This window comes from Propithecus coquereli, unplaced genomic scaffold, assembly GCF_000956105.1.
Source record: "Propithecus coquereli isolate 6110/MARCELLA unplaced genomic scaffold, Pcoq_1.0 Scaffold256, whole genome shotgun sequence".
NCBI classification, from domain to species: domain Eukaryota; kingdom Metazoa; phylum Chordata; class Mammalia; order Primates; family Indriidae; genus Propithecus; species Propithecus coquereli.
Window position 1 is genome coordinate 1,180,271 of NW_012148130.1, and position 23,174 is coordinate 1,203,444.

The 23,174-nt window shown below is 64.0% G+C and overlaps 1 protein-coding gene across 2 annotated transcripts; it reads right to left on the reverse strand.

Moving 5' to 3' along the window:
* Positions 1 to 11,541: 11,541 nt before the first annotated feature.
* On the reverse strand, positions 11,542 to 18,134 carry TRMT61A (tRNA methyltransferase 61A). Of its 2 annotated transcripts, XM_012647082.1 has the most exons (5): positions 18,055 to 18,108; positions 17,184 to 17,383; positions 17,024 to 17,099; positions 14,820 to 15,086; positions 11,542 to 13,031 (listed from the first exon to the last, which is right to left on the reverse strand). In XM_012647082.1, exons 2-5 carry the CDS (start codon positions 17,352 to 17,354, stop codon positions 12,760 to 12,762), a joined length of 786 nt encoding a protein of 261 aa, XP_012502536.1. In that variant the 5' UTR covers positions 17,355 to 17,383; positions 18,055 to 18,108; the 3' UTR covers positions 11,542 to 12,759. The 2 variants fall into 2 exon arrangements, with proteins under 2 accessions (XP_012502536.1, XP_012502534.1); XM_012647080.1 differs by having other exon boundaries at positions 12,498 to 13,031; positions 17,024 to 17,383; positions 18,055 to 18,134.
* Between the last annotated feature and the right edge of the window lie 5,040 nt (positions 18,135 to 23,174).

Below are 23,174 nucleotides of genomic sequence, written 5' to 3' on the forward strand. Positions count from 1 at the left end.
GGCACTGGGCACGCTGGAACGGTTGCTGTCTGGTGGTGGCTCACCTGATGGCTGTCTCTGCAGAAGGGGCCATCGTCTATGGTGTGTCCCAGCTCTCAGCATGTCCAGGCCGACCTCTGACCACCAGCGACCACTCCTGGCTTCAGAGAAACCCGAGGCGCCCGGGGCCGCACGCCCCACAGCGAGTGCTGCGAGCCGGGGAACAGGTGCAGGCGGCTCCGACAGCAGCTGAATTCTACCCCACCTGCCCGTCCTTAGAGCACTGAATCTGACGCCACGGGATGCACCACCTTAGACCCTGAGGACGTGTATCCCCAGTACCTAGAATAGCCCCTGGTTCAACAAATAGACATCCCTTGAACGCGTGCACGCAGAGGGCAAGTGTTGGCGGGACAGGAGCCACGGGGACCTCCGCACTCACTCAGCAAAACTCCACAGGAGCGGGGCCTGTGCTGTGCGGCACTGGACAGGGAGGGAGACCTGGCCTGCACGGGCTCTTTGACCTTGGAGGTCCCCTAAACTGCCCCTCCAAGCCCCCACCTGCCTGCTGCGTTCTCCCATGTCTGGCCACCAGGAGGCGCTCAAGGCCAGGTTTCGCCAAGCCCAGGACCCCGGAAATGGGCTGGGCGCCTTCCTGGGCAATGGTGGGCAGGTGGCTGCAATACCACCTGGGCTACAGCTTCTGTGCCTGGTGGTGGATGGTGCTCTGGGCCTCTGGCGACTGCCTGCCACGATCCTGTGCTGGCACGGAGCCCCTGCAGATCCGGCAGCTTCTAATTAGCCCTCTTGAGCCCCCCAAAGTTGGCCAAGGGGGACCATCTCAGGCCCTTGCCCCACCCTCCAACAGCCCCTTATTATTCCAACACCGTCAGAGTGGGGCAGCTCGCAGCCTGGCAGGCAAGGGCATCCTTCCTGCAGCAGGGCCTGTGGGTGAGGCCTGTGCCGCCTGCCCTGTGTCTCTGCACGGGCTGGTCCCTCGCCTCGACCCTGGCCTCACCCTCCCGGGTAATTCGTGCCCATCCTCCACTGCCTAAGCCAAATGCCACTTCCTGCGAGAAGCCTTTGGTGACCTCCCCAAACCCACCCCTCTGGGCTGCATGATGCACTGCCTCCAAGAGACAGCCCCAGAGCAGGCGATCCCGTCCCATCCCGTGTCCTCGCGCCCCCTGGGGCTCCTGTTCCATGCTGCAGGGTCTAGGGCGGGAGGGCTGAAAGTGGATGGCACTGGACGGTCTGGAGCAGGTGGGCGGGGCGCGGTCAGGAAAGACTGCGGGCCAGGACATGCAGGGAGGGCCTCCTAGCAGACCCCGTCCTCCAGGCCTCAATTTCCCCCAGCAGAAGTGGGACAACCAGGCCTCAAAGGGCCCGTCCAGACCAATGGGGTCACTGCCCTGCAGGGCAGGGTTGGCAGCAACTAGGACAGCTCAGGTGACAGCACACCAGGCAAGGTCACTGTCACCGCACAACACACCTCCGCAGGCCGGCTCCATGCCTTCCCGGGCAGCTGGGTGGGCAGGGCATGGGGCGGTGGCACTGGCCCCAGCAGCCTCAGTGACTCTCCTGGGGCCTGGTGTGTGGCCCCGGTGCAGCAATGGGGCTGAGCTCCTGTGCCCAGCCTGGCCTTGGTGGCAGCAGCCTCTCCCCAAAGCCAGACTTGGTGCCTGTCACTGCAGCCCCAGGAGCGAGCCTGGCCTCCGCACCACCCCAGCTCCAGCAGAACAACCCCCGCCCCCACCACAAGTTCGCCTGGGCAGCTGCCTCTCTGTGGAGCGCCCTCTCCCTCTGCCCGCGCCTGCCCTGTCCCCATGCAAGGACGCCTTTGGGGGCCCCTCCCCACCTGCTCTCTCGCCCTGCCCCAAGCCCAGCCCTGGCCCTGCCTTTTGAGAGTACCTCTGAGAATCAGCTGGCCCGCCTGTTGGGAAGGGGCTGTCCACGCCCCACACCTGTCCTGTCCCCATACACCTGCTCCTTGGGAGCCAGGACCCTTGGGGTGGGGGCCTCTAGCCTGTGTGAGACGGGGAGGCGGGGCCCAGCTCTAACGCCTTGCCCTTCTCCAGGGCACCAACCACAAGGAAGCCTTTTGGCCGCCCCTCCCTGGGGGCTTCATCAGCAGGGATTCGGGGAGGCAAGGGCCCTTGGGCCACCTCTCTCCCCGGACACCCAGATTCTCCACCCTTTGACGTCAGCTGACAACGGGAGTCGGGCTGGGCCACCCAGGGCCTCTCTGCCTTGACTCCTACCTGCTCCACCAGGCCCCAGAGACTGCCACCCCTCCTGCCATGCCCAGGCAGAGTGCGCCGGCCCCGCCCACTCTGTCAACGGGGCGGTGATACCGCCCCTTGTGGGGTTGTGAGGATTGAATGAGGCGACTGGTGCCCGGTGCCAGGCCAGGCACGCAGCCATCGTGTGGGAAGGTGCCCAGACTTGTGCTCCCGCATCAGCAGGTCCCCTCCCGGCATAGGGCCCGAGCCTCTCCCGCAGGGCCCACAGTGGGGAGCGGGCTCTGGGCCTGCTTGTCACCTGAACCCTAGGCCGCCCCCCTTCTCTCAAGGTCAGCAGTGGCCTCTGCGTCTCAGCGAGCAGTTGGGGGCAGGCAGCCCCCGCCAAGGCCTCTGAGGCCCCGCTCTGGCTGTGCCCCGGGTCCAGGTGTGCCTGGAGCCGCTGGGAGCCCTGCTGGGAGCTGCTGAGCCCGAGGTACCGGCCCTGCGGGGGCCCCACGGCCACACTGAGCACCCGCCTGCCACGGCTGCCGGGGTGTGCCTGTGTGCTTGTGCGTGCACGTGTGGATGTACATGTGGGTGCTCACGCGTGCGTGCTGTGTAAGAGGTGGGACACGTATCTGCCCCTAGCAGCCTGTGGTGGCGAGGGCAGGGGTTGGCGCCAGGCTCCATGGATGGGGCCTGGGGAGGGGCTGGGGAGCTGCCTGGTTGCCTCAAGGCGTCCTGGGAATGGGCCCGGGAGGAAGCCTGCGCAGGCGACAGCGGCGCCATAGCAACGCTGCACAAAGCGCTGGCCTACTTACAGCTGCCCCTGCCCAGCCTGCTCTGCTGGGGGCACAGGGCCTTTGGGGCTGCTGCGGGGGCCGCGTGCCCCAGCCTCTGGTGGCTGGTGCCTGGGAAACTTCGGGCTTCCTCCTGGCCCGGGCCAGGCCTGCAGAGCTCATTCTCCTCATTCATGCGTGGGGCTGACGGGCTGGGGGCAGGGGGCGGGTACAGGAAGGGCCACCTGGCAGGTGCCCCTGCCCCAGCACACCAGTGGTTATGAAAGGGCTTTGCAAGTTCCCCAGCCCGGGGCATCTGGCGGCTGTCAGCACTGCCGGGGTGACTGCGATCCCCAAAGCCTCCGCACTCCCACTGCAGGCCTCAGGCCAGGAGCTGCCCCACGCCCCTCTCACGGGACAGGGCCCTGAGATGGATGCCCACTGGGCCCTCTGTCATCAGTGTGGCCAGGTCAGGGCCAGACTCCACTCGGTGGGTGGGGAGACCTTCTGGGCCTGGCAGTGAGCCCTGCTGACCGGCACACGCAGACCTTCAGGGCCTGCTGGCTCCATCTGCAGACAGCCCACCTGGCCTGGCCCAGATGTGCTCAGAGCTTTGGGGATGGGACAAGTGTCCGGTGCCCAGGTAGGCAGAGGAACGGGCCTTGGGAGCCAGGGCCTGTGGGCCTCACGCTGGACGCCAGCCAGGGGAGAACTGGGCATTTGTGGGGCAGCCCGAGGGACTCTGGATGACCCAAGCTGGCTGAGCCCTCTCGGGCCACCTGTCCCTGTCTGTGCCATCTGCACTGCTCTCTGCCCTGGCAGAGTCTCTAGCAGGGATGTGGGGGTGGGCAGGCGGTCTCAAGCAGCGCTCTGCAGGGGCCAAGGCCAAAGTCTGGTAAGGCTGTGAGGACGCTTTGGGGAGCACTGGCCCTGGGGACAGGAAGCCCTCCTCGGCCCCATGTGGGAGCGGGGGTGTCACTCAACATCACACATTTGAAAACCAAATATTTTCCTGACCTCTCCTGGGGAGCCTGGAGAGGCCGCTGTGTGACCTCAGGTCAGGCAGCTGCGCCCACTAGGTGACAGTGCTTGCTAGCGTGCAGGACCTCCCCACCCCGCCCCAGCCCTGGGGCCCTGGGGGCCTGGAGGCAGCTATGACTGTCTGTTCCGGTTCCCCTTGCAGATCCAGATCGGGAGCCGCCACCCCCACCCACCCGTCCCTCCTTCATCCACCAGATACGTCCCTTTCCGTGTCCCCAGGGCCCCCACAAGGCCCGCCTGGGCCCGTGCCCAGCAATCATTTGTGCAATGAATGAAGGAAGGGGGCAAATGAATGAATGAGGCTAGGAGGGGCGGCCCCATGCTGAGTTAGGGGGTGGTCCGTCTGCACCGATGTGTGTGCCCCTCTCCCAGATGCCAGATGCAGCTGCCCTCCCCTCCCCCACCTTGGCCCCCCCCTCCTAATTTATGTCACGAGGGGGGCCGGCCACTCGCTGGTCCCTGGCCTGGCAGCAGCTTTGTCCCCAGGCGGATTCCCAACGGCCGCCTTTGGGAAGAAAGGGCCCTTCTCTGGCTGGCGGTGAGGTCACCAGGAGGGGCTGGGCACATACAAAGGCCGTGGCCGCCCCCCCCACCACCCTGCTGGCAGCTGCCTCTTTGTCTCCAGCTCCCTGCCTGGGGAGACGCTGAGGGGCCCCAGCTCAGCCCTGGCGGGGCCTGGGCTTCCTCCTCAGGAAGTGGACAGAGTGGGGGAGGCGACGCGAGCAATCCCCACCCCTGGCGTTGCTCCAGATCAAGTGACAACACCTGTTGAGGGCAGACCCCACCTCAGATGCCTTGCTGGGCCAGGGGCCTGGCAAGTGGTCTGCGTCCAGCTGTCTGGGTCCCCAGCACAGGCAGGCAAGCTGCTGGTGGGGGCAGGGGGTTCAGCCGCTGAAGCCAGATCTCCCTTAACCCCCGGTGCCCATGTGCACACGTGTGCTTGTGCTCATGTGCATGCGTGTGTGCGCGCGGTGGGGCGAGGAGCTGGCAGGCCTGGGGCACTCCCCGGCACTTCCCCATGCAACATTCAGGGAGGACCCCCCCAGCCCAGTCAGGGCGCCCCTGAGGGGACTCATTCAATAGGGCATCGGCTTCGGGGACTGAGGCTCAGAGAGGGCAAGGCCTTTGCCCAAAGCCCCCCGCCCAGGTGGGGGCCGCCTTCCTGCACTTCCCACACTCACACAGCAGGGCGGGTCGCCCTGCCTCCCCCAGGCTGCACTGGGGCCTCCCGGTGCAGGTCCAGGGGCCAGGACACGAGGGTCGGCAAGGACCGGGCGGCAGACACCAGGACAGCAAGAGCCAGGCAAATGGAGCAGCAGGCGTCCCTGCCTGGCGGGCTCCACTGTGTACTCACTGAGCGCCAACTGCGCCGGCCCACCCAGGGCAGGGATGTGTTCCTGGCCCACGGGAATGTAACATTTACCCGGGACCCTGGTGCCACCGTTAGGTGCAGAGACAGGCAGCTGTGGGGCCCGGACTCTCTCCTGGGGCTGCAGGGGGCGCTGGGGGCTCTGGAGGGCCCTCCGCCCCGGGGGGTCCAGGGCAGGGTGTGCACAGGGGACTGTAAGGGGACGGCCGGTGTGGCTGGACCTAGAAGCCCAGCAACCCTCTGGGGTGGCCGGCTAGGCGCCAGCAGGCCTGGGACTGGCGCACAGTGACCCTCCCTCGCCCAGGGCACCAGCTGGGCCCAGAGCTCCTTAGCAGCCTCTCCAGAGGGCGGAGTGAGCCGCGAGGTGAGGGCCGCTGCACAGAGACGGCCTTGCCTGCAGTGTGGCTACAGGCAGAGCCGGCGGCCGGGCAGGGCTCAGGTGGAGCCGCTGAGTCCAAGGGCCAGGGACAGGGTGGTGGCAGGGGACAGAGGTCCCACTGGAACACCCAACCCCGCCCTGGACTCCATGAAAGCCCCTTGCCTGGGCCCTGGGGGACCTAGGGAAGGCCAGGCAAGCACGGTCAGGGTCAAAGGCAGGAGGCGCCGAGGGCCAGGCCTTGAGACAGGGGTTGGGCGTGGGGGGTGTGGAGTTGCAGGAAGGAGCCCACGCAGCCCCTCCGGCTAAGGGCCCAGCTCGTGGGGTAGGCCTCAGGGAGCCTCAAAGCCCCGACCACGACGGAGGCCACACTTCCCCTGAGAGCCAGGCAACCAGTGAGCCTGGGCATCCCACACACAGCAGAGCTGGGACAAGTGTGGCCTGGGCCCCCCAGTCCTCCCTGCCAAGAAAGGTCTCCTTCCCGTTGCCTGGCACCCGGAATGACCATTGTGCCGGTAGCTTAGCAACAAGCCTCTGTCGCCGCCCCACTGTCCCCACCCCACGCCGCATTCCTGGGCGGGCTGCGCCTCGCCTCCGCAGGCCGTGCTGCGCTCACCCTCTGCGTCCTGCTCCCTGGTGATGACTCCTTGCTACTGCGGTGCTTTCTGTGAAGCCACACACGGTCTCCGTTGAGAAACCTCGTCGTCCCTCTCTGCTTCACACCCCCGTTTAGATTCACCTGGGCAAATGCAACTAAAGTGGCAGGAAGCAGCCGGGGACTGCCCGCAGGTGGGCTGGCGAGAGGCAGGGGGGCCGCCTCTGAGAGGTGGTTGCACGGCGCACATGGTGGTCATGACTCTTGGAGCCGGACAGGCAGATGGGTGCATTCCGTTGTCTGTAAATGAGACTGCAATAAGCTGGGTTTCTAAGCTCTTTTCTGGGGCGAGGGACACAGCCAGGCCTGTTGGTGGCACTAGGTGGGGGGGGTGAGTAGGGTGCTGGGAAGGTCTGGAAAGAGGAAGCAGGGAGACAGGAGATCACCTGGTGCCTGAGAGGCCATAAGGGGGGTGGCCTTGGGGCAAGAAGCAAGGGTGGTCCCGGCCCCCTCCTGCCCTCCCGGCTGGGCCACTCAGAGGAGCAGTGTATGGACAGCACCCAGCTGCCCACCCCGTCTCTCCCACCTGCTCCACAGCACGTGATCTTGCTGGCCACTGGGCCCACCCCCAGACCCCAACACTGGAGAACCCGAGAGACACACCACAGCCCCCAGACTTGCAGGGACCTCGGTGGGGGCAAGGCTAGGAGAACAGGAGAAGTGACCCCAAGCCTCGGAAGGGCAGGGATCTGACTTCTCTCCACTGCGCAGCAGAGCCCAGAGCAGGCCCTCGGCGCACGCAGAACAGATGAGCACCCCGTGAAGCTCCCGCGCCAGGCTCCAGGGCCAAGGGGAGTGGGGGCCAGCCTGGCTTCCCCTCCACCCTCATCCTCCCCGCTCCCGCATCTCGAGGCAAATGCAGCCACGCTATCCCCCCACAATACCGTGAGCACACCTGACAACGCCGTCATTCCTTAAACTCACAAAATAGCCACTCAGCCTTCAAATTTCCCAATTGTCCCGTTGTGTAAAATAAAACATCTGGTCTGTGCAAATCAGGACTCAACAGGGTCTGTGCACAGTGCTCCACAGCTGTCCCCCGTGTCTCTCTCTGGAAGTCCCAGGAGAGACAGTGACTCACGAGAAGGATGCGGGGACTGAGCAAACATTCCCCCCACACCCAGGTGAGATGAAGCTCTAGATGACAACTCAGCTTCAGGAACAGCGGCGCAGCGTGCAGGAGGCTTCCACAGCGTTGCTGCGTAAGTTGGCAAAGTTTCTGTTCGTCTTAAAAGAAAGGCAAGAAGCTTGAGAGATTCCAGTTCCCCAGCAGTGATTCTTGAATGTGAGCGTCTGACTCCTGGTGGGTCTGTTGAAGATGGATGGCTGCGCCCACCCCACGGCTCCTGCCTCAGTAGGTCTGGGGTGAGGCCAAGAATTTGCATGTCCACTGCGCTCCCAGGTGACGCTGAGCAGCTGGTCCAGGGACATTCTGAGAACCTCAGCTTCATGGGCATTTCGAGAACATACCCGTGGCTGAAGCTTAGGAATGGTGTTGCCTAGAACAGAAGGGCCTTGTGGGTCTGTAAAGATTAAGAACCAAACACAGTGTGCCCCGCACGCCAGGACCCCTGTGCAGGAGACACCTGCTATGACGGTACATGGATGGGTTTGGCACCCTAACGCACCACCTGGTGGCACCGTACCCAGGTGGCAACATGGACGTGGGCTCCAAGGGCCTGTGACATCACCCACCTCCTCTGTCCTCTCAAAGCTACTCTGGGAGGAGGAGAACAGGACTCAGGACAAAATGGGTAGGAAACAAGAAACAGGCTTAAGTTCTAGGTTTGGAGGGACATGGGCCCTTGGAGTCCTTGGTGGAATGGGGGGCCCACCCCCCAGTGCCCTTTTGCCTTACAAGGAAGGAGAGCCCAGGAGGGGCTGGAGGGGTCAGAGAGGTCACTTTGGGTAGTGTGTGGGCCACCGACTCTCAGGAGAGGGAGGGCAGGACTGCCAGAGTGCCCGGCCCACCGCCCCCAGCTGACCCGGGCCTCGCCTTGCCTTGTCCTCACCTGCCAGGGGGGCAGGAGGCTGCCAGGTCCCGGAGAGTGGCGGCGAGGAGGGGTTGGGCAGGAGGAAGGAGGCGGTGGGGGACGGGGCAGGGAGCAGGGACAACAAAGGAAGTGAGGAGAGGGTGCAGGCGCCCGCGCAGGGGTGGCAGGAAGGATGCCCCTCCCCCCAGCCTCTCCACTTTGCTCCTTGTAAAAACCTGGGCCGGCCAGCCCCTCTCTGCAGGGACAGATGTCGGGGAGAAAGCTGATTATTGTCGAAGGCTGGAGGCTGTGACCGCAGCGCTCGGTGAGCGTGACCCAATTCGGAGCTATTCTCAGCCTGGTGGGAGCCGCCTTATTCCCTCCCGCCACCGCCATCGCTTCCGAGGCAGCCTGACTTTGAAACGCCCTCGTCTGGGGCGCCAGGCTGGGCCACACGGGCTCCCCGGGCAGAGACTCGACATGGGGAGTGCACGCTGGGTGGGCGAGGCCACCCTCCAGGCAGGGCCAGCAGGCTGGACCCACTGTCCCACTTCCTGCAACCACCTGTGCAGAGACCCCCGCACTCTGCCGCCAGCCACGGCCAACAGACCCCGGCTCTGAGCCAGTCTCTCGTGAAGCTCTGCTCCAACGTCCAGGAAATGAGCCGAGCGCAGCGCCCGCAGGGGCAGAAAGGTCCCCCGCCCCGGCCGGCAGCACAGGGATCCAGCCCCATCCCTCTCGCGCCGCCCACACCACATCTGCGCCTGGCTCCTAGGAGCCCCGAGGGCAGGCGCGGGCTGCCTGAATGGGTCTTCAGTGCCCAGGAGTGGGGTCTGCACACAGTAGGTGCTCAGTCGCCTTCTGCTGGGTGACACCCCCACCCCGCAGCTGGTGAACATGGAGCGCGGGGATTGGACAGTCAGCCCCCTGCACACACTCCCTTCGAGGCCATCACATCCAGGATCTGGAGCAAGATCCCTCCCTGGGGACACCCTCAGGCTGGGCGGCGGGGCACAGGGCCCCAGCCTTGTGAACAAGGGCGCCCTCTGCTCTTGGGGTGCTTTGCACCCCATGCTCTTGGGCCTGCCCTCCCCGATCTGGACGGCTGCTCACCCTTCTCGATCCCTGCCCTGCACAAGTGTCCCCTGAGAAGCCTTCCACGACTGCACCAGTAAAGCCTCCCCTCTGGCCTCTGTGGTCAGTCTGGGGGACATTGATGGTCGCTGTCCCAGCGAGCCTCATTGCCTCCAGGCCTGTTTCCCCACCTGTACAATGGGCCGAGTGCCCTGGCATCCCTCCTGCTGCCCAGTGTGCAGGCCAGAGGCACATGGCCGCCAGGAGAGCCGCCATGGAGAGAGGGGGCAGCCCCACCCGTGCAGCAGACCTCTGCTGTCACTCTGCTAGACAGGGCATGCCCGCTGTAGCCTGGTGTCCCTAATACCACCTACCCAGAACCCCTGCCCTCCAGGTGCTCCTGGCTGGCGGACTGGGGCCCCCAGAGGCAGGTGAGGGTGAGGCCCAGGAGAAGCTAACAGGAGTTGGGGGGTGAAGGGAGCAAGCCCAGGGGGCTTCTGGGGGGGGTGGCTGGAGCCAGACCTGGGACCCTCGCAGCAGGGAAACCAGGGTCTGGGTCCAGGGCCTCCCAGGGAGTCAGTAGTGCCTCTGCCCAAGGAAAAAGAGGGCCAGAGGCGAGTGACGCTGGGCGGGGGTTTCCTGGTGAATTCCTGCCCTGTGACAAGCCCCGTGCTGCTGACTCAAGGTGACCACCAGCGACGTGCTGATCAGCCCCAACCCTGCTTCTCTGGGAGTCAGCCCCCCATCTACAGAACTGGGGCACTGCCAGGCTCCCGCTGCTGTGCTGTGGGGGCTCCAGGCCGTGTGGGAGCAGAGGATCCTTCTGCCTGGGTGTGTCTTTGAGGTCTGCAAAAGCATGTTGAGGAAGGGACATTTGAGTGGGGTCTGGAAGGACATAAAGGAGTTTGCACCTGGCTCATGGAGTGGGGTAAGGCTGAGCTAGGCCTAGAGGGCTAACAGGCAGAGAATGGACGCTTAGAGGGCCAGAAGGCCATGGGGGCCTACCTGTGGGGCCCAGCAGCACAGCCTGGCTGTGTGGCCAGCCTCAGCCCCATCTGGAAAATGGACACAACCTGGGCCCTGCAGTCCCCAAGGCCTGTGTTCTGAAAACCAGGAAGAGCTGTGTCCCAAAGAAACATCTCCTGGTCCTCACCTATCAAACAACCCAAAGGCCTTCCCTTAAGGCCAGGCAGCCAAGGTCAGGCAAAGCAGGGCAGGCCTGTGGGGGAGTCCACTGACTCAGGGGTACGTGGCTGCCTAGTTTATGGTGCCCTGGACACAGCCCTGAACCACCAGGAGCTCCTGGCATTGGGGTCACCCATTTTCATGTTGAGCCTGGCCTGGCGCCCTTCCTCTGTCTCTGGGCTAGGCATGAGGTTAGAGGTCAGGCCAGGGCCAGGCGCAGTGGCTCACGCCTATAATCCTAGCATTCTGGGAGGCCAAGACAGGAGGATTGCTTGAGGTCAGGAGTTCGAGACCAGCCTAAGCAAGAGCGAAACCCCGTCTCTGCTAAAGATAGAAAGAAATTAGCTGGACAACTAAAAATATATAGAAGAAATTAGCCAGGCATGGGGGTGCATGCCTGTAGTCCCAGCTACTCGGGAGGCTGAGGCAGGAGGATTGCCTGAGCCCAAGAGTTTGAGGTTGCTGTGAGCTACGCTGATGCCACAGCACTCTAGCCTGGGCAACAGAGTGAGCCTCTGTCTCAAAAAAAAAAAAAAAAAAAAAGAGGTCAGGACAGGTCCTAGGAAGGGACAAGCCCCCTGGAGCAGAGCTGGTGGTTCTAGGGACCCTGAGGGACTCTCAGGGGACACAGGAAGGCCTGGAGTGCCAGGGCTGTGGAGGAAGGCCCAGCACTCTTGAACCCCGCTACCCCCTGGACAAGCGGCCCTTCCTGCAGCTGGATGAGGGTGGCCACACACTTGCCCCTTTGTCCACCGAGTCCCAGGCCATGGTCCTGGAGGCTGGGGCCCCTGCGGCGCCCTCTCTAGGTCAAGGAAATGAAGGAGCAGGGCCAGGAGGACCAGCCTGGACTCCAGCTGGGGCGAGGGACCAGGCAGCAAGGCAGGAGCAGCACATTTATTGTTGTCAGCTGTACTCGAGGGCCAACCCCGTGCCCACACGGGGAGCTGCCAAGGCTCCCTCCCCAGCACAGGGGAAACTGAGGCCCCCAACAGCTGCTGGCTACCTAGGCAGGCACACAGGCCCTCCGTGCACCAGTGACAGCTGCAGGGAAGCCTCATGGCCTGACACTGGTGCTGGTCCTCCCGGGATACCGCTGCGCACCAGAGGGCAGCCAGGCCCAGGGCCACGCAGCAGAGCAAGTGATGAGTGCCCCCAGCCTAAGCATCCCGTGTCCTCCCCTCAGGAAACAGTCCCTCTGCCTTCCAGTGGTGGCGACCAAGGTGCCGTCTCTGGGAGCTGGCCTGGATACACCCGCCTCTCGCACCTGCACTGCTGTCCCTATCTGGGGCCTCCAGGGCCGGGGCTCCTGTGAGAGGCAGGGGTGCCCGTGTAGGTCTGGGATTCACAGGCTGGTCCAAATCCCAGCTCCAACACGGACTTCCTGGATCATTCAAAGCAAATAACTAACTGTCCTGCTCTGTTCCTCTGTGTGACACATGACCTCACTGATGACACGTCAAGGGGCGTGGCCAGGCAGGGGCTGCCCCCTGCCCCTTGGACACGAGGGAACATACTAGACCTAGGCGGTGTCCAATGCTGTGGGGTCAGCCTGGAGGCGAGAGGCTGGGTCACCTTCCCCGGTCCCCAGAAGCACTGGGGAGAACAGAGGGGCAGGGCAGGGCTCTCTGGTCAGCCCCACCCCAGCTTCCGGCCATGCCCTGGGACCACCAGCACTGGAGCCTTGGCCCAGGGACCGACAAGCCGGCCCATAAACACTGGGGATGGCCAGAGCCCTGGGGTCAGATGTAGCAGGGCCTCTGCCCTCCTCCACCGCCTGCCTGCTTGGGCCACCTGGGGAGGAGCTCGGACCCCGCCTCCTGGGCCTCAACACCTAGGAGAGCCCGTGGCAGTGCAGACTTCACGTTGGCAACAAACAGCAGCGAGGACCAGGCCGCTGAGCTTGGCAGTGACGCAGGCGCAGGCAGTAGGACAGGCCGATGCTCCTCCACCACTCAGCCACCCAGGAGGCCCCCAAGCCCCGCCCCGCCGTCTGTTTCTAAACCGCAGGCACCAGCAGGCGTCCCCTGACCATATAAGGTGGTCTCTGGCCTCCCTGCCTGGGCCCCACAGTGCTCCCAGCTCCCTCATGCTCCCAGGCAGCAGCCACTAGCCCGGGGTCTTGGTGGCAAAGGTCAGGTAGCCAGTGTGGCCCACGGCCTCCTTCATGGGCGTGCCGCTGCGGAAGGGGCCGGCGTCAGAGCTGGCAGGGGTGGCTGTGCCGGCACCCAGGTCTGGCAGGGGCAGGCTGACGGTGCGTACGTTGTAGACCTGCGGCAGCACCTCCAGGGTGCTCAGCTCCGTGAAGCCACAGGCCGCCAGTGCCTGGCACGTGCGCTGCACCTGCTCGATGCATGGCGAGAAGGAGCAGAAGCGCCCACCTGCAGGGAGCAGGACACCGGGGTCAGAGGGCAGGGCTGGCAGAGCCCCGGAGCCCTATCTACCCAGCCCTGGCATCCTTGGGCCCTGGGGTTGGGGCCTGAGGCCGGCCTAGGATGACCCCAACAGAGGCCTGGCCCTCACCTGACAGCCACCTGGGGCAAGAGCCCTCCGAGCACCCAGAAGCCCTTCTGGGCACAGGGCCACAGTTCACGCCGACCAGCTCGGCCCCAGGATGGAGCCCTCCCGGCACTAGGCCAAGCCATGCTGCCCTGATCTTACTTGGCCCCAGCGGCCACCGCTGTCCTACCTTCCATGAGGCGGCCAAGGGTCGGGGCCAGGCGGGCCATCAGAGCAGCCAGCACGCCGAGCCCGGGAACAGCTCTAACCACCCAGCGGCACAGGGTAGGGTGTGTGGGCCGGGGTGGGAGTGCTGCTGTCACAGGAAATTAAAGGCTGTCGCCCGCTCCTGGGAACAGGAGGCGCCCACTCTGAGCAGAGCCTGACGGCCAAGCATGACAGCCCTCCCTGCTCCTCCCACAGGGCCGCCCATGGGCTTCACTCAGCCTGGCCGGGGGTGAATGAGTCCAGCCCAGGTCCCTGTCTTGGCAGGGAAGGGGTGTATGGCCTGGGCAAGTCTCAAATGTCCCTGAGGCCTGGTCCCCTCAGACGTACCCTGAGCAGGGCTGCCAGGAGGTCTGGGCGGGGGGGAGCCTGCTGCACAACACCAGCCCAGATGAGGCACAGTGTCACCAAGGCTGAGCACACCACATACCTCCCTGCCGGGGTCACGTGACAGGCGAGTGAGCCACCGGGAAATGCCAGGCCTATGTGTACGTCAGGACCCTCGGGACCCAGACTCAGCAGAGCCAGAGAAAGGGCCCAGAGGAGGGAGCTTATAGGGACACGGGGAGGGGACTACAGACCTCTGGAGCCACTCACAAGAGGAATCGCTGCAGCAGGAGGGAGGCTGGGTGGGACTCTGCACGTGCTCAGGGGCTCACCTGGGGCCCCAGAGGAAGGGGGAACCCGCAGGAGCAGAGGCAAAGCTGCAGGGGGTGGAGGTGTGGGGACCCCAGCAGCTGCCCCCTCCCCAGCCCCGGGCCACCTCAGCAGAGCCCAGGAACATGGGAGAACCTGAACCAGCAGGCAGGGGACTCCGGCCATTGCCTTGCTGTCTGAGCCAGGCCTTGGCCCCTCCCCAGCGCCCCATCCTGCCTCCCCACCCCTTTGCACTGCAGCTCTCCACTGGGAGGAGGCTCCCCCCTTCACCGCCTGAGCCCGCTCCTTCTCCAGAAAAGGGAAAACCCTGGGCCTCCCTGGCTTGGGGCCCGACCTTCCCCAGGCCTCCGCCCCCACACCCAGCATCTTCCCTAAAAGGGGCCGGCTCCCTGGGCTCCCTGGGCTGTGCAGCTCCCTGGGCTAAGCTGCTCTGGGGGAGGGGAGACTGCAGGAAATGGCTGGGGCAGGGGCTGCCCTTGCCCTCTGACCCCTGCCCTGGGCCTCCCCTGCACTGGGTGGGGGGGGCGGGGAGCTGACATATTCCCCAGGGGCCTCAGACACCTCCTGCCTCGGGTGGAGACCAGGGCAGAGCCAGGAGCAAGCCCAGTGAGACCCCATCCCCCTGACCCCGACTCCTTGGCTAGCCCAACCCACTCCTCACCTCAGGCCACAAAGGGACAAAGGGGCCCTGGCCTGGCCATGCCACCGGGTGGCCTGGAAGCATCGAGATCTCTCTGGAGCCCAGCCCCGCACCCTTAGGCTGCACCCCTTCTGGAACCCCCATGCACCTTCGACCTTGAGGGCATCCCAGGCATGGCCCACAGCCTCCCACGGTGACGGAATGTCCAGGAAGACGGCGTCGGCCTCGTGGCTCACGCCGAAGCCGCTGCGGCACACGTCCTGGGTGTGCACAGTTACCCAGCGGCCCACGCGGTGCTCCTGGAACTCCTCCCGAGCCTTCTCTGCCCGCTGCTGGTGGAACTCCACTGTGTGCAGGTGGCCCGTGGGAGCAATGGTGCGGATGATGGCATGGGACACGGAGCCGCTGCCGGTGCCTGCAAGATGAGATGGGCAGACGTCAGGTGGGACTGCTCAGGGCCCCCAGCCACCCAGGAAGCAACCCCACCCGCACCCTGGAGAGACCCGCAAAGGGCCCTGGAGGGCGGCTGACTCCAGGGCTATAAGGAGGCATCACTCTTTGCGCCACCTGTCTGGCCCTGGCAGCCCCAAGCCCTGGGCTGGGGAGGCTGAGGCTGTGTCCAGGCTTCTGGAGAAGCAAGAACAGAAGCCACCCACCCAATCCCGGCCTGGCAGGTAAGGGGGCTGAGGGGAGCCCAGCTGGGGACCTCACAATGAGTCCTTGCCAAGGGGACAAAGAGGCCTGGGCCCATCCCATCCCTCACCCCATGGCCTCCCACGGAGTGGCCGATCCCTCATCCCTGTCAACAGCGCCCCCCCGCACCCTCCCCCGCCCCGGGAGCTCCTTGGTCCTCTCAAAGCTGTCCACCCCCACCGAGCTTGCCAAGTCCATCCCCAGCACGCGGGTGTGCGGCTCTGCCCTGGCCTGGCACGGCCCGCAAGCTCCACATAGCCCTCCCCCAGTGTCACCTCCCCATTTCCCACCTCGCCTGTGACTTCTCATCCCACAGCACTGGGGCCAGGGCCTGCGGCCCCCACCCCACAGCTTCCGGTGCCACATGCCTGACAACTGCCAGTCCACGTGCCACCACGCCAGACTCCACCACAGCACCCACCACACACGTGCCACCTCCTCCTCAACACCCAAACGGCACTGAGCACCAACCAGCCTGAATCCACGGCCTGCTAAGGCTCCCCAGGGCCAGTTGAGGACACCCGCTGCCTGGGCCAGACCATGGAGCCAACCTCGAACCTCCCCCATTCCACATCCTCCACCTTCTTCCCACTCTCCAGGGCGGACCCTCCTCCCACCTGCCCGCCACATCAGCCGCGCCCCTCCCCAAAGCTCTCAACAGCTGCCACACTGGCGACCTTTGATCTTGTCTCCTCACAGCCGTGGCAGCCGTGGCTGCAGGGACCCCACTCGAACATGCAGCCTTGGCTCACAAGCTCACCAGCAATCAACAGCGCTAAAGTGGTCCCCCAGGCTTCCTGTCTGTGCTCCCCCAAGAGCGGGAACCTGGCACGTCAGAGGAGCCCAGAGAGGCGCGCTGACTGACCGAGCTCCTTTGGCGCGAGTGGAGCCAGGGCCTGCACACTGGCTGCAAGAGGCACAGGAGCATGGCTGTTGGAGCTGGCTGAGTCCTGCTCTCCATCCCCCACCCTCCGGGGAGCCTCACAGAGGACGGGACGGCCTGCAGCCCTCAGAGAGTCAGCAGCAGTGCTAGGAACTCTTCGGGACCCTGGACCGCAGCTCCCCAGCTACTGAGGAACATGCCACCATCTGGGCTCATCTTGGGCTAGGCCCAATCTTGACTTCAGTTGCCACCCCAGGTGGCCCCAGCATCTGGGTGTGTGGGGGGAGTACCCACACCCCAGGCCCTGGGCTCAGCGACGATTCTCACATTCACTGGTGGTAGGTGAGGATCTGGCCACAGATGAGGATGGGGCAGCTCCCCACCCACCATGAGCTCCTAAGAGCAGCCCTGAACTCCCCCAGAAAAAGGCAACTCTCTTTCCTTCCTCAGCACAGGGACTAGGGACTGACGGTCAGCACCTTGGTCAGCACCAAGCAACACTCTGGCCCCACCCCGCAATGCAGGCAGGAGCCTGCTGGACCACCTGGGTCCAGTCCCCACCACCTTGCACTTGATTACAGCCCCAGCCTCCTAACAGGCGCCCCTGCCTCCACCCTCACTGGGCGGCCAGCCCCCAAGAAGAATGCTGCGAAAACAGAAACTGAGTAGTCGTGCTGTCTGCAGGAAGGGCGGGCTGGAGGTTGCACACACGTCGCTTTGACCTTCACCTTTGTGTCAATTTCTCAGTTAGAACTGAAGTGGCCTGAGGAACTCACCGGACTCACAGACCACAGAGCCGGGCCGAAGCTCCAGCATCATGGTGAGCAGGGCGATGTCAGTGGAGTACAGGATCTGCGTGCGGTGTGGCAGGTTCAGTGTCCACAGCTCAGGCGTGGGGTGCAGCACGTACACCCAGCCGCCGCGGCCACAGGTCACCTTGGAGCCAAAGGGGCGGCCGATGAGGTCAACTGAGTGCCGCAGAACACCATGCCGGGTCTGGGTCTGTGCCCCACGCTGCACACGTACTGCCACCATTGCACCATGGCCCAATGACAAGATGGCTGTGTCACCTTCCTTGATCAGCTCCTCATACGCCACGAAACTCATGGTGCTTTTGTCTGGCAAGTGCCAGGGACCTGGGGAAGGGTGTGTGTGCATGAGCAGGCCAGGGGCCCGAGAGGCAGGATGTAGGCTGGGGTCTGGGCAGAAAACTGTGTGGCCAAGATCCTGAGCAGTGGGGATGGGGGTATGTGGCTAGCTCACCCCCAGCACAATAGGGCTGCACTCAGGCCTTTCTTGGTCTAAGACGAGAGGCAGGAGCTATGAGGTCAAATCAGAGATGAAAAGAGTGAGGCTTGGCTATGGCAGAGGTCGGGCCCAAGGATTCCCACAAAGGATCCGACCCCCCATCACTCTTCTCCGGAGCCTGACTCCCATTCCCCGGGTGTGAGAGAAGAAAGCGGCCTTTGCGAGCTGTCCGCGGCCAGGGAGCAGCAACTGGTCAGTGAGGTCACCTCCAAGCCAGGCTTCATCCGCAGAACCTCCTCCTCCCAATCTCCCCCAAGCGCGCTTCTGGGCGGACGGGTGGCGGGGGGATGCGAGAGAGGTAAGGGCTCCCCGAGCAAGGGCTGGGGCAGCGGACTCGGCCATAAACTGCAACAGCGGCCCAGCCAGTGCGGACGCCGGAGGGGGCCAGGCCAGGGTGGCAGAGGGCTGGGGCAGCCACGCAAGGTTGGAGGGACAGCGCAGGGCCCGCCCGGGCGACCCCCGCCCACGCACGGCCGCCGTGGACCCCTCGTTGTCTCACCCGCGACGCTCTTGCTGCCGGGCTCCACACGTGGCGCCGCGACGCGCGGCGGCGGCCACAGCACTTCCGGCTCCGCGCCCGCTGATGACGTCGCGATGGGCACGCCCCGTCAGCGCGCGGGATCCTGGGAGCGCCCGCTGCCCTTCGCGTGCCCGGCGGGGTCGTTTCCTGGTCGACTTCTCCCGCGTAGTTGTGCCTCTGTGTGCGCTTGCTCGTTGCAAAAAAGAGCGGAAGACAGGACAAAATAAGTCTTCCTGTCCCGTCTGGGGTGACCGCTGGGGTGACCGCGGCCCTTTCCAATTTTGTCCAAACGGCTGGCGCCGGCCGGCCCAGGGCTAGGCGCTCAGTCCTCTTCCAGGGCGCTTCGCCGGGGACATTCTGCGCCTTCCCACCGCTCTGGGAACACCCTGCCCGGCCCCAGGATGCATTTCAGGAAGGGGACTCGCAAGGGATCCCAAGAGGCTAGGGTCAGCCAGCGGCACGGGGCTGGTCATCTGGAAGGGTCTGCAGGGGCTTTTGGCCCACCCTGCCTGCCCACAGGGCACACTCTCCTGAGTGCAGAGCTGCTTCCAGGAGGGAAAGGGGGTCTGTGTCCCTCTCCTGGGACCCAGGGCACAATGAGATGTGGATGCACTGGGCCCAGTTTGGGGACTGGTGAGGACAAGTGAGGGGCCTGAGCCCAGGAGTGGGGGAGGGTGGCTGGAGTACAGGGTAGAAAAGGGAAGCGGGAGTCAGGGATTCAGAGTCGGTTCCTCTGTGGAGTGTGAGTGTGGGGGAGGGGGGCAGAGGATGTGAATTGTCTTCCTCCAGCCCTCAGGTCCCAGGTTCAGGGCCTGTCCTGTTAGCCCTGGGGACTGGAGAGGAATACAGAACCCCCAGCCTGGAGTTCAGCCTGGGTCTAAACCCAGACCAGCTAGCAACAGCCATAGGTGACACTCCCCAGGCCCCAGGCGACTCCAGCCTGGCAAATAGGGGTGGCCAGGTCCCTGCAGAGCCAGCTCCTTCTTAGAGCCCTGGCGGCCTGTGAGGCACTCTGAACTCTCCTTCCTTTGGGGCCAAGGCAGGCCAGGTGTCTGTGGCCCTTTCCATGGGCCCCATGGGGTCCATCATGGAAACCCTGGTGCCTGACCCCAGGCCCTCCATGTCCCTGCCTTAGCTGGGCCTGGGTCTGAGAGCCCTGGGGGTGGGGAGTAACAGGTGAGAGGCCTTCGGTGGCCTCCTACTCTCTGTGGGCTCACATCCCTGTGGGGCCACTGCTCTGGCCACCAGCTGCCTGTACAGCATCATGGCCTCCCTGTCTTCTCTTAACACTGAGGCAAACCAGCCCCACCCACAGCTCTCCGAACTCTGTTCCAACTGATCGCTCTACTCCCTGGATGATGCACCCGCCTGAATCACCCCTAATTGCTCCCCTGGGGGATTTCAACTTTCCACTTCTCCTGGGGCTTCCTCAGCTTCTGTGTGGACACAGAAGCAGGTGACTACCAAGAGCCTAAATTAGGACTTGGTGACTTGGCGGTGGTTTCCCTTGGTCCTGGCTTCCCGCTTCCCTCCCTGTCATCACTGGCTGGCCAGCTGCTCCAGTGCCCCACATCCAGACAGCCTTCCCAGCGCTGCCCATCTGCTCACCTGGCCTGCCCCAGCCCTCAGCCTGCGTCCTCCCGCAGAACCAGCCTCCCCAGGCCTCAGCTGACTGCCCAGTGTGGGCCCCATCCCTGGGCACTTGGTATATCGGGACTCCCCTAACAAGAACTGATGCTATATGCGCCCAGCTAAGTGTCATCCCATTGAATCCTCCCACAATCCTATGAGGGAGGGACCACTTTACAGATTGGGAAACTGAGACTTAGAGAGCTTAAATAACTTGCCTAAGATCACATACCCAATGAGGTCAAAGTGGGATTGGGATTTAAAGCCAGTAAACTTGGCTTCAGAGAAGCAATGGCCAAGTTGAAGAAAGGCAGGAACAGGCAGGAAGGAGGCCATGGAGGAAAGGGAGGAGCTAGGATGCCCACTGCAGGGACTATTCTGTCTATACCCCTGGCAGGAACTGGGTGACCAACATCCCCTCTGTGGCCCCGCTGTGCTCTGTGGCCCCAAGCCCTGCCCTGCCTGACCCTAGCTCACTTCCCCTATGGGATCTGCAGAGCTCAGGGGAGGGGGCCGGGAGGAGCGATGCCGCCCTGGCTGCACTCTGGGCACAGATGCTGCTGATGGCTCCTGGTGCCTGCCTGGAGCCTGGCCCTGCCCTCCCATGTCACCCACCTCCACCCATCCAGCCTGTGCCTGCCCTGCTGAGCTCTGTGGATAAAAGGTTCAGCCCGATGGTTACTGTGTAACCAGGTGTGATTTCTGAGGAACCTGGACTATAAACTGGATCAGTGATGTCACCCAGCTTCTTGCCCAGACGCTGCCAAACCGGCTCCTGTGGGCCCTGGGGAGGGCAGAGGGTCCGCAGACAGAGCTAGATCAGCTGGAGGTAGCGCCCTGCTGGAGGGAGGCTGGCACCCTGCAGGCCCCTCCCCTGCTTCCCTGCTCTGGGGACTGCCAAGGCTCCCTGGCCTGGTGGCTCCTGCCTGGTGGGGGGCCTCCCCCTGACATTTGGGTCTGGAGGCCTTGGAGGCTCCTTCCCTGCTCCCCACTGCTGCTGTCCCCATCCCAGCTGCCTGACCATCCTGCACTGTCAGTCGGTGTCCCTAGGGCGGCCCTGGCCAGCCTAGCACAGGGCCAGGCGCTCTGGGATCTTGGAAGGGTTGCTGGCCCTGTGACCAAACACCTCTGTCTCCCAGCTTCTGCTCTTTGCCCATCTGCAAAGTGGGGCCAGAAATACCCATCTCAGAAGGCAGGATTGCCAGAGCCCCAGGCAGGAGCCGCCCCCAGTGCCGGAGCCTGGGCAGGTGCTCGCAGCTTATGGTAGGCAGCCCTGCAGCCCTGCCCTCGGGACCTCACCTCTGCAATCCCCACCTTGCCGTGGAGGGAGTGGGGAAGGGGGGTCCTGGGGAAGCAGGTCAGGCCCTCAGCAGGGAGGCTGGGGGAGGGGAGAGGTGGTCTTCTGAGAAGCTTCCAGGCTGAAGACAAAAAAAAGCCCTGTGTGCCTCCCCCACCCCTGGAGTCTGGAAGTCAAGTCAGCCTCCAAGGACAGCAGCTCCCCTTTCTAGAAACAGAAACTTGAGCCCTTCAGGCCTTTGGGGTAGAGGGTGGGGTGGGCAGCTGCAGATATTTCTAAAATTGGGAGAAAGGGCTGCAGGGGACACGAAATGCAGGGATTCCAGGCTTAAGGGACACTTGCTGTCCGGCTGTCCGGCTGTCCGGCTGTCCAGCCAGCGCACACAGGCCATTTGCCTTTTTACACTGGTTGGTTTTATTGGTTGAAAAAATGGTCTCAATGCATACCAAGGTAAGGGAAGGAAGAGGCAAGAGTCCCCTCTGCAGTAACCATGGGGACAGCACAGCGGGTGGGGACTCCATACCCTCTGAGGCTCACATAGGCAGAGCGAAGGGGCTTCCTGTTCTTTGCGTCTCAGTTCCAGTGCCCTCTCCTCAGACACACTTGTGTGGGGTCCCCTGAGCCCCCCCAGCTCCCAGCAGCACTTACTTGCCAATGTTACGTGGTCGCTTGGCTGCTTGCCCTTGGCCAGGGCGCTGTGCACCCTGCTGCCCGCGGTATCCTCGGGCAGGTGCTCGCTGTGCCACCGCTGGAGGGCTTTTGTCAAATCAACACACATATAAGGGTTCCCCTTTCCTTTATTCACGGAGAAACGTGTGAGTGTTCACTGATGGATGTTAATCACACGGTACCACTCCCTCTTGTTTTTTCTAATTTATTTTTTATTTTGTAGGGACAGGGTCTTGCTATGTTGCCCGGGCTGGTCTCGAACTCCTGGGCTCAAGCGACACCCTCTTCCTGGGCACCTCCGACTTTTTAACAGCTGCATACTATTCCACAGCAGGGAGATGGCTTCCTGTCCTTGGCCAGTCCTCAGGTGATGGGCATCGGGTCATACCCAGGTTTGTTTGTTTTCCACACTACGCATCCCTTGGTCTATTTGCAGAGAGCACTGAGACTGTCCTTTCTATCGGCTGGATTCCTGGAAGTGGGATTGGATTGTTGGGTCATGGAGTTGGAGCATTTTTAATTTTAAAAGATACTGCCAAATTACTTTCCAAACAGGATGTAGCGATTCACACGCCCGTCTCCCCACTTCCAACCCAGAGCCAGCACTGGCTGGTGTCATCTACGTTTTTGCCAATCTGGGTGTGTTGGGGGTAGGGGACGGTATAGTCATTGTTATATCAATTTGCATGATTCTGATTTTAGTGAGACGAGTTCTTGAAATCTCACGTATGCTTATTGTTTATGAGCGTTTCCTCCCATCCCTACCTAGCTAGGGACTGCCTCTGGGGGTGGGGTGCTGTGAACCTGTCCCTGGAGAAGAGGGCCCAGGGCTGGTGTCCGGGGACTCTGAGACGGTGCACTTGCCAAGAGCCTCGCAGGGCCATAGGGTCCCCATGTCTACGGGAGGGGCTGGGCCCGAGGGTCTCCGGCTGGAGCCCCGGGGGACTCGCCCAAGGTCAGGGAACCGCGGTGCCGCCAGGCTGGGCCGCAGCTAGACTGCGCCTCTCGCGTCTTCGCTCTGCACCAAGATCGCCCTGGAGGTGCCCGCGGGCACCTTGAGGAAGGTCAGCGGCTCGGGGCCAGCTGGGGCGGCCGGGCGGGGTGGGGCGGTACCTGCTGCGGGAGCCCCAGGCGCTCTCTCCCGGCCCGGCCGCCGCCACCTCCGAGGCTGGCGCGACGAGGGGAGGCGGGAGCCGGATGCCGACGAACCCGAGCGTCCTCACGTGCCCCAGCCTCGCTGGACTCAGTTTCCCGCCTGGGGGCAGTGTGTGTGAGGGGGACCCCGGCCGTCCACGGACCTGCGGTTTCGGCTTCGGGGTCCTGGGCGGGTGCCAGGCGGGTGCGCGGGGTCCCAGCTTGCGGACGGCTCGGGTGGGTGGCCTGGGGGTGTCGGGGGCTGCAGGCGGCGGACAAAGCGGCGGCACCACCCCGCAGCGCCGGCCAATGGAATGAATGGGCTATAAATAGCGGCCAATGGGCGGCCTGCGTGGCGCCCCTTAAGAGC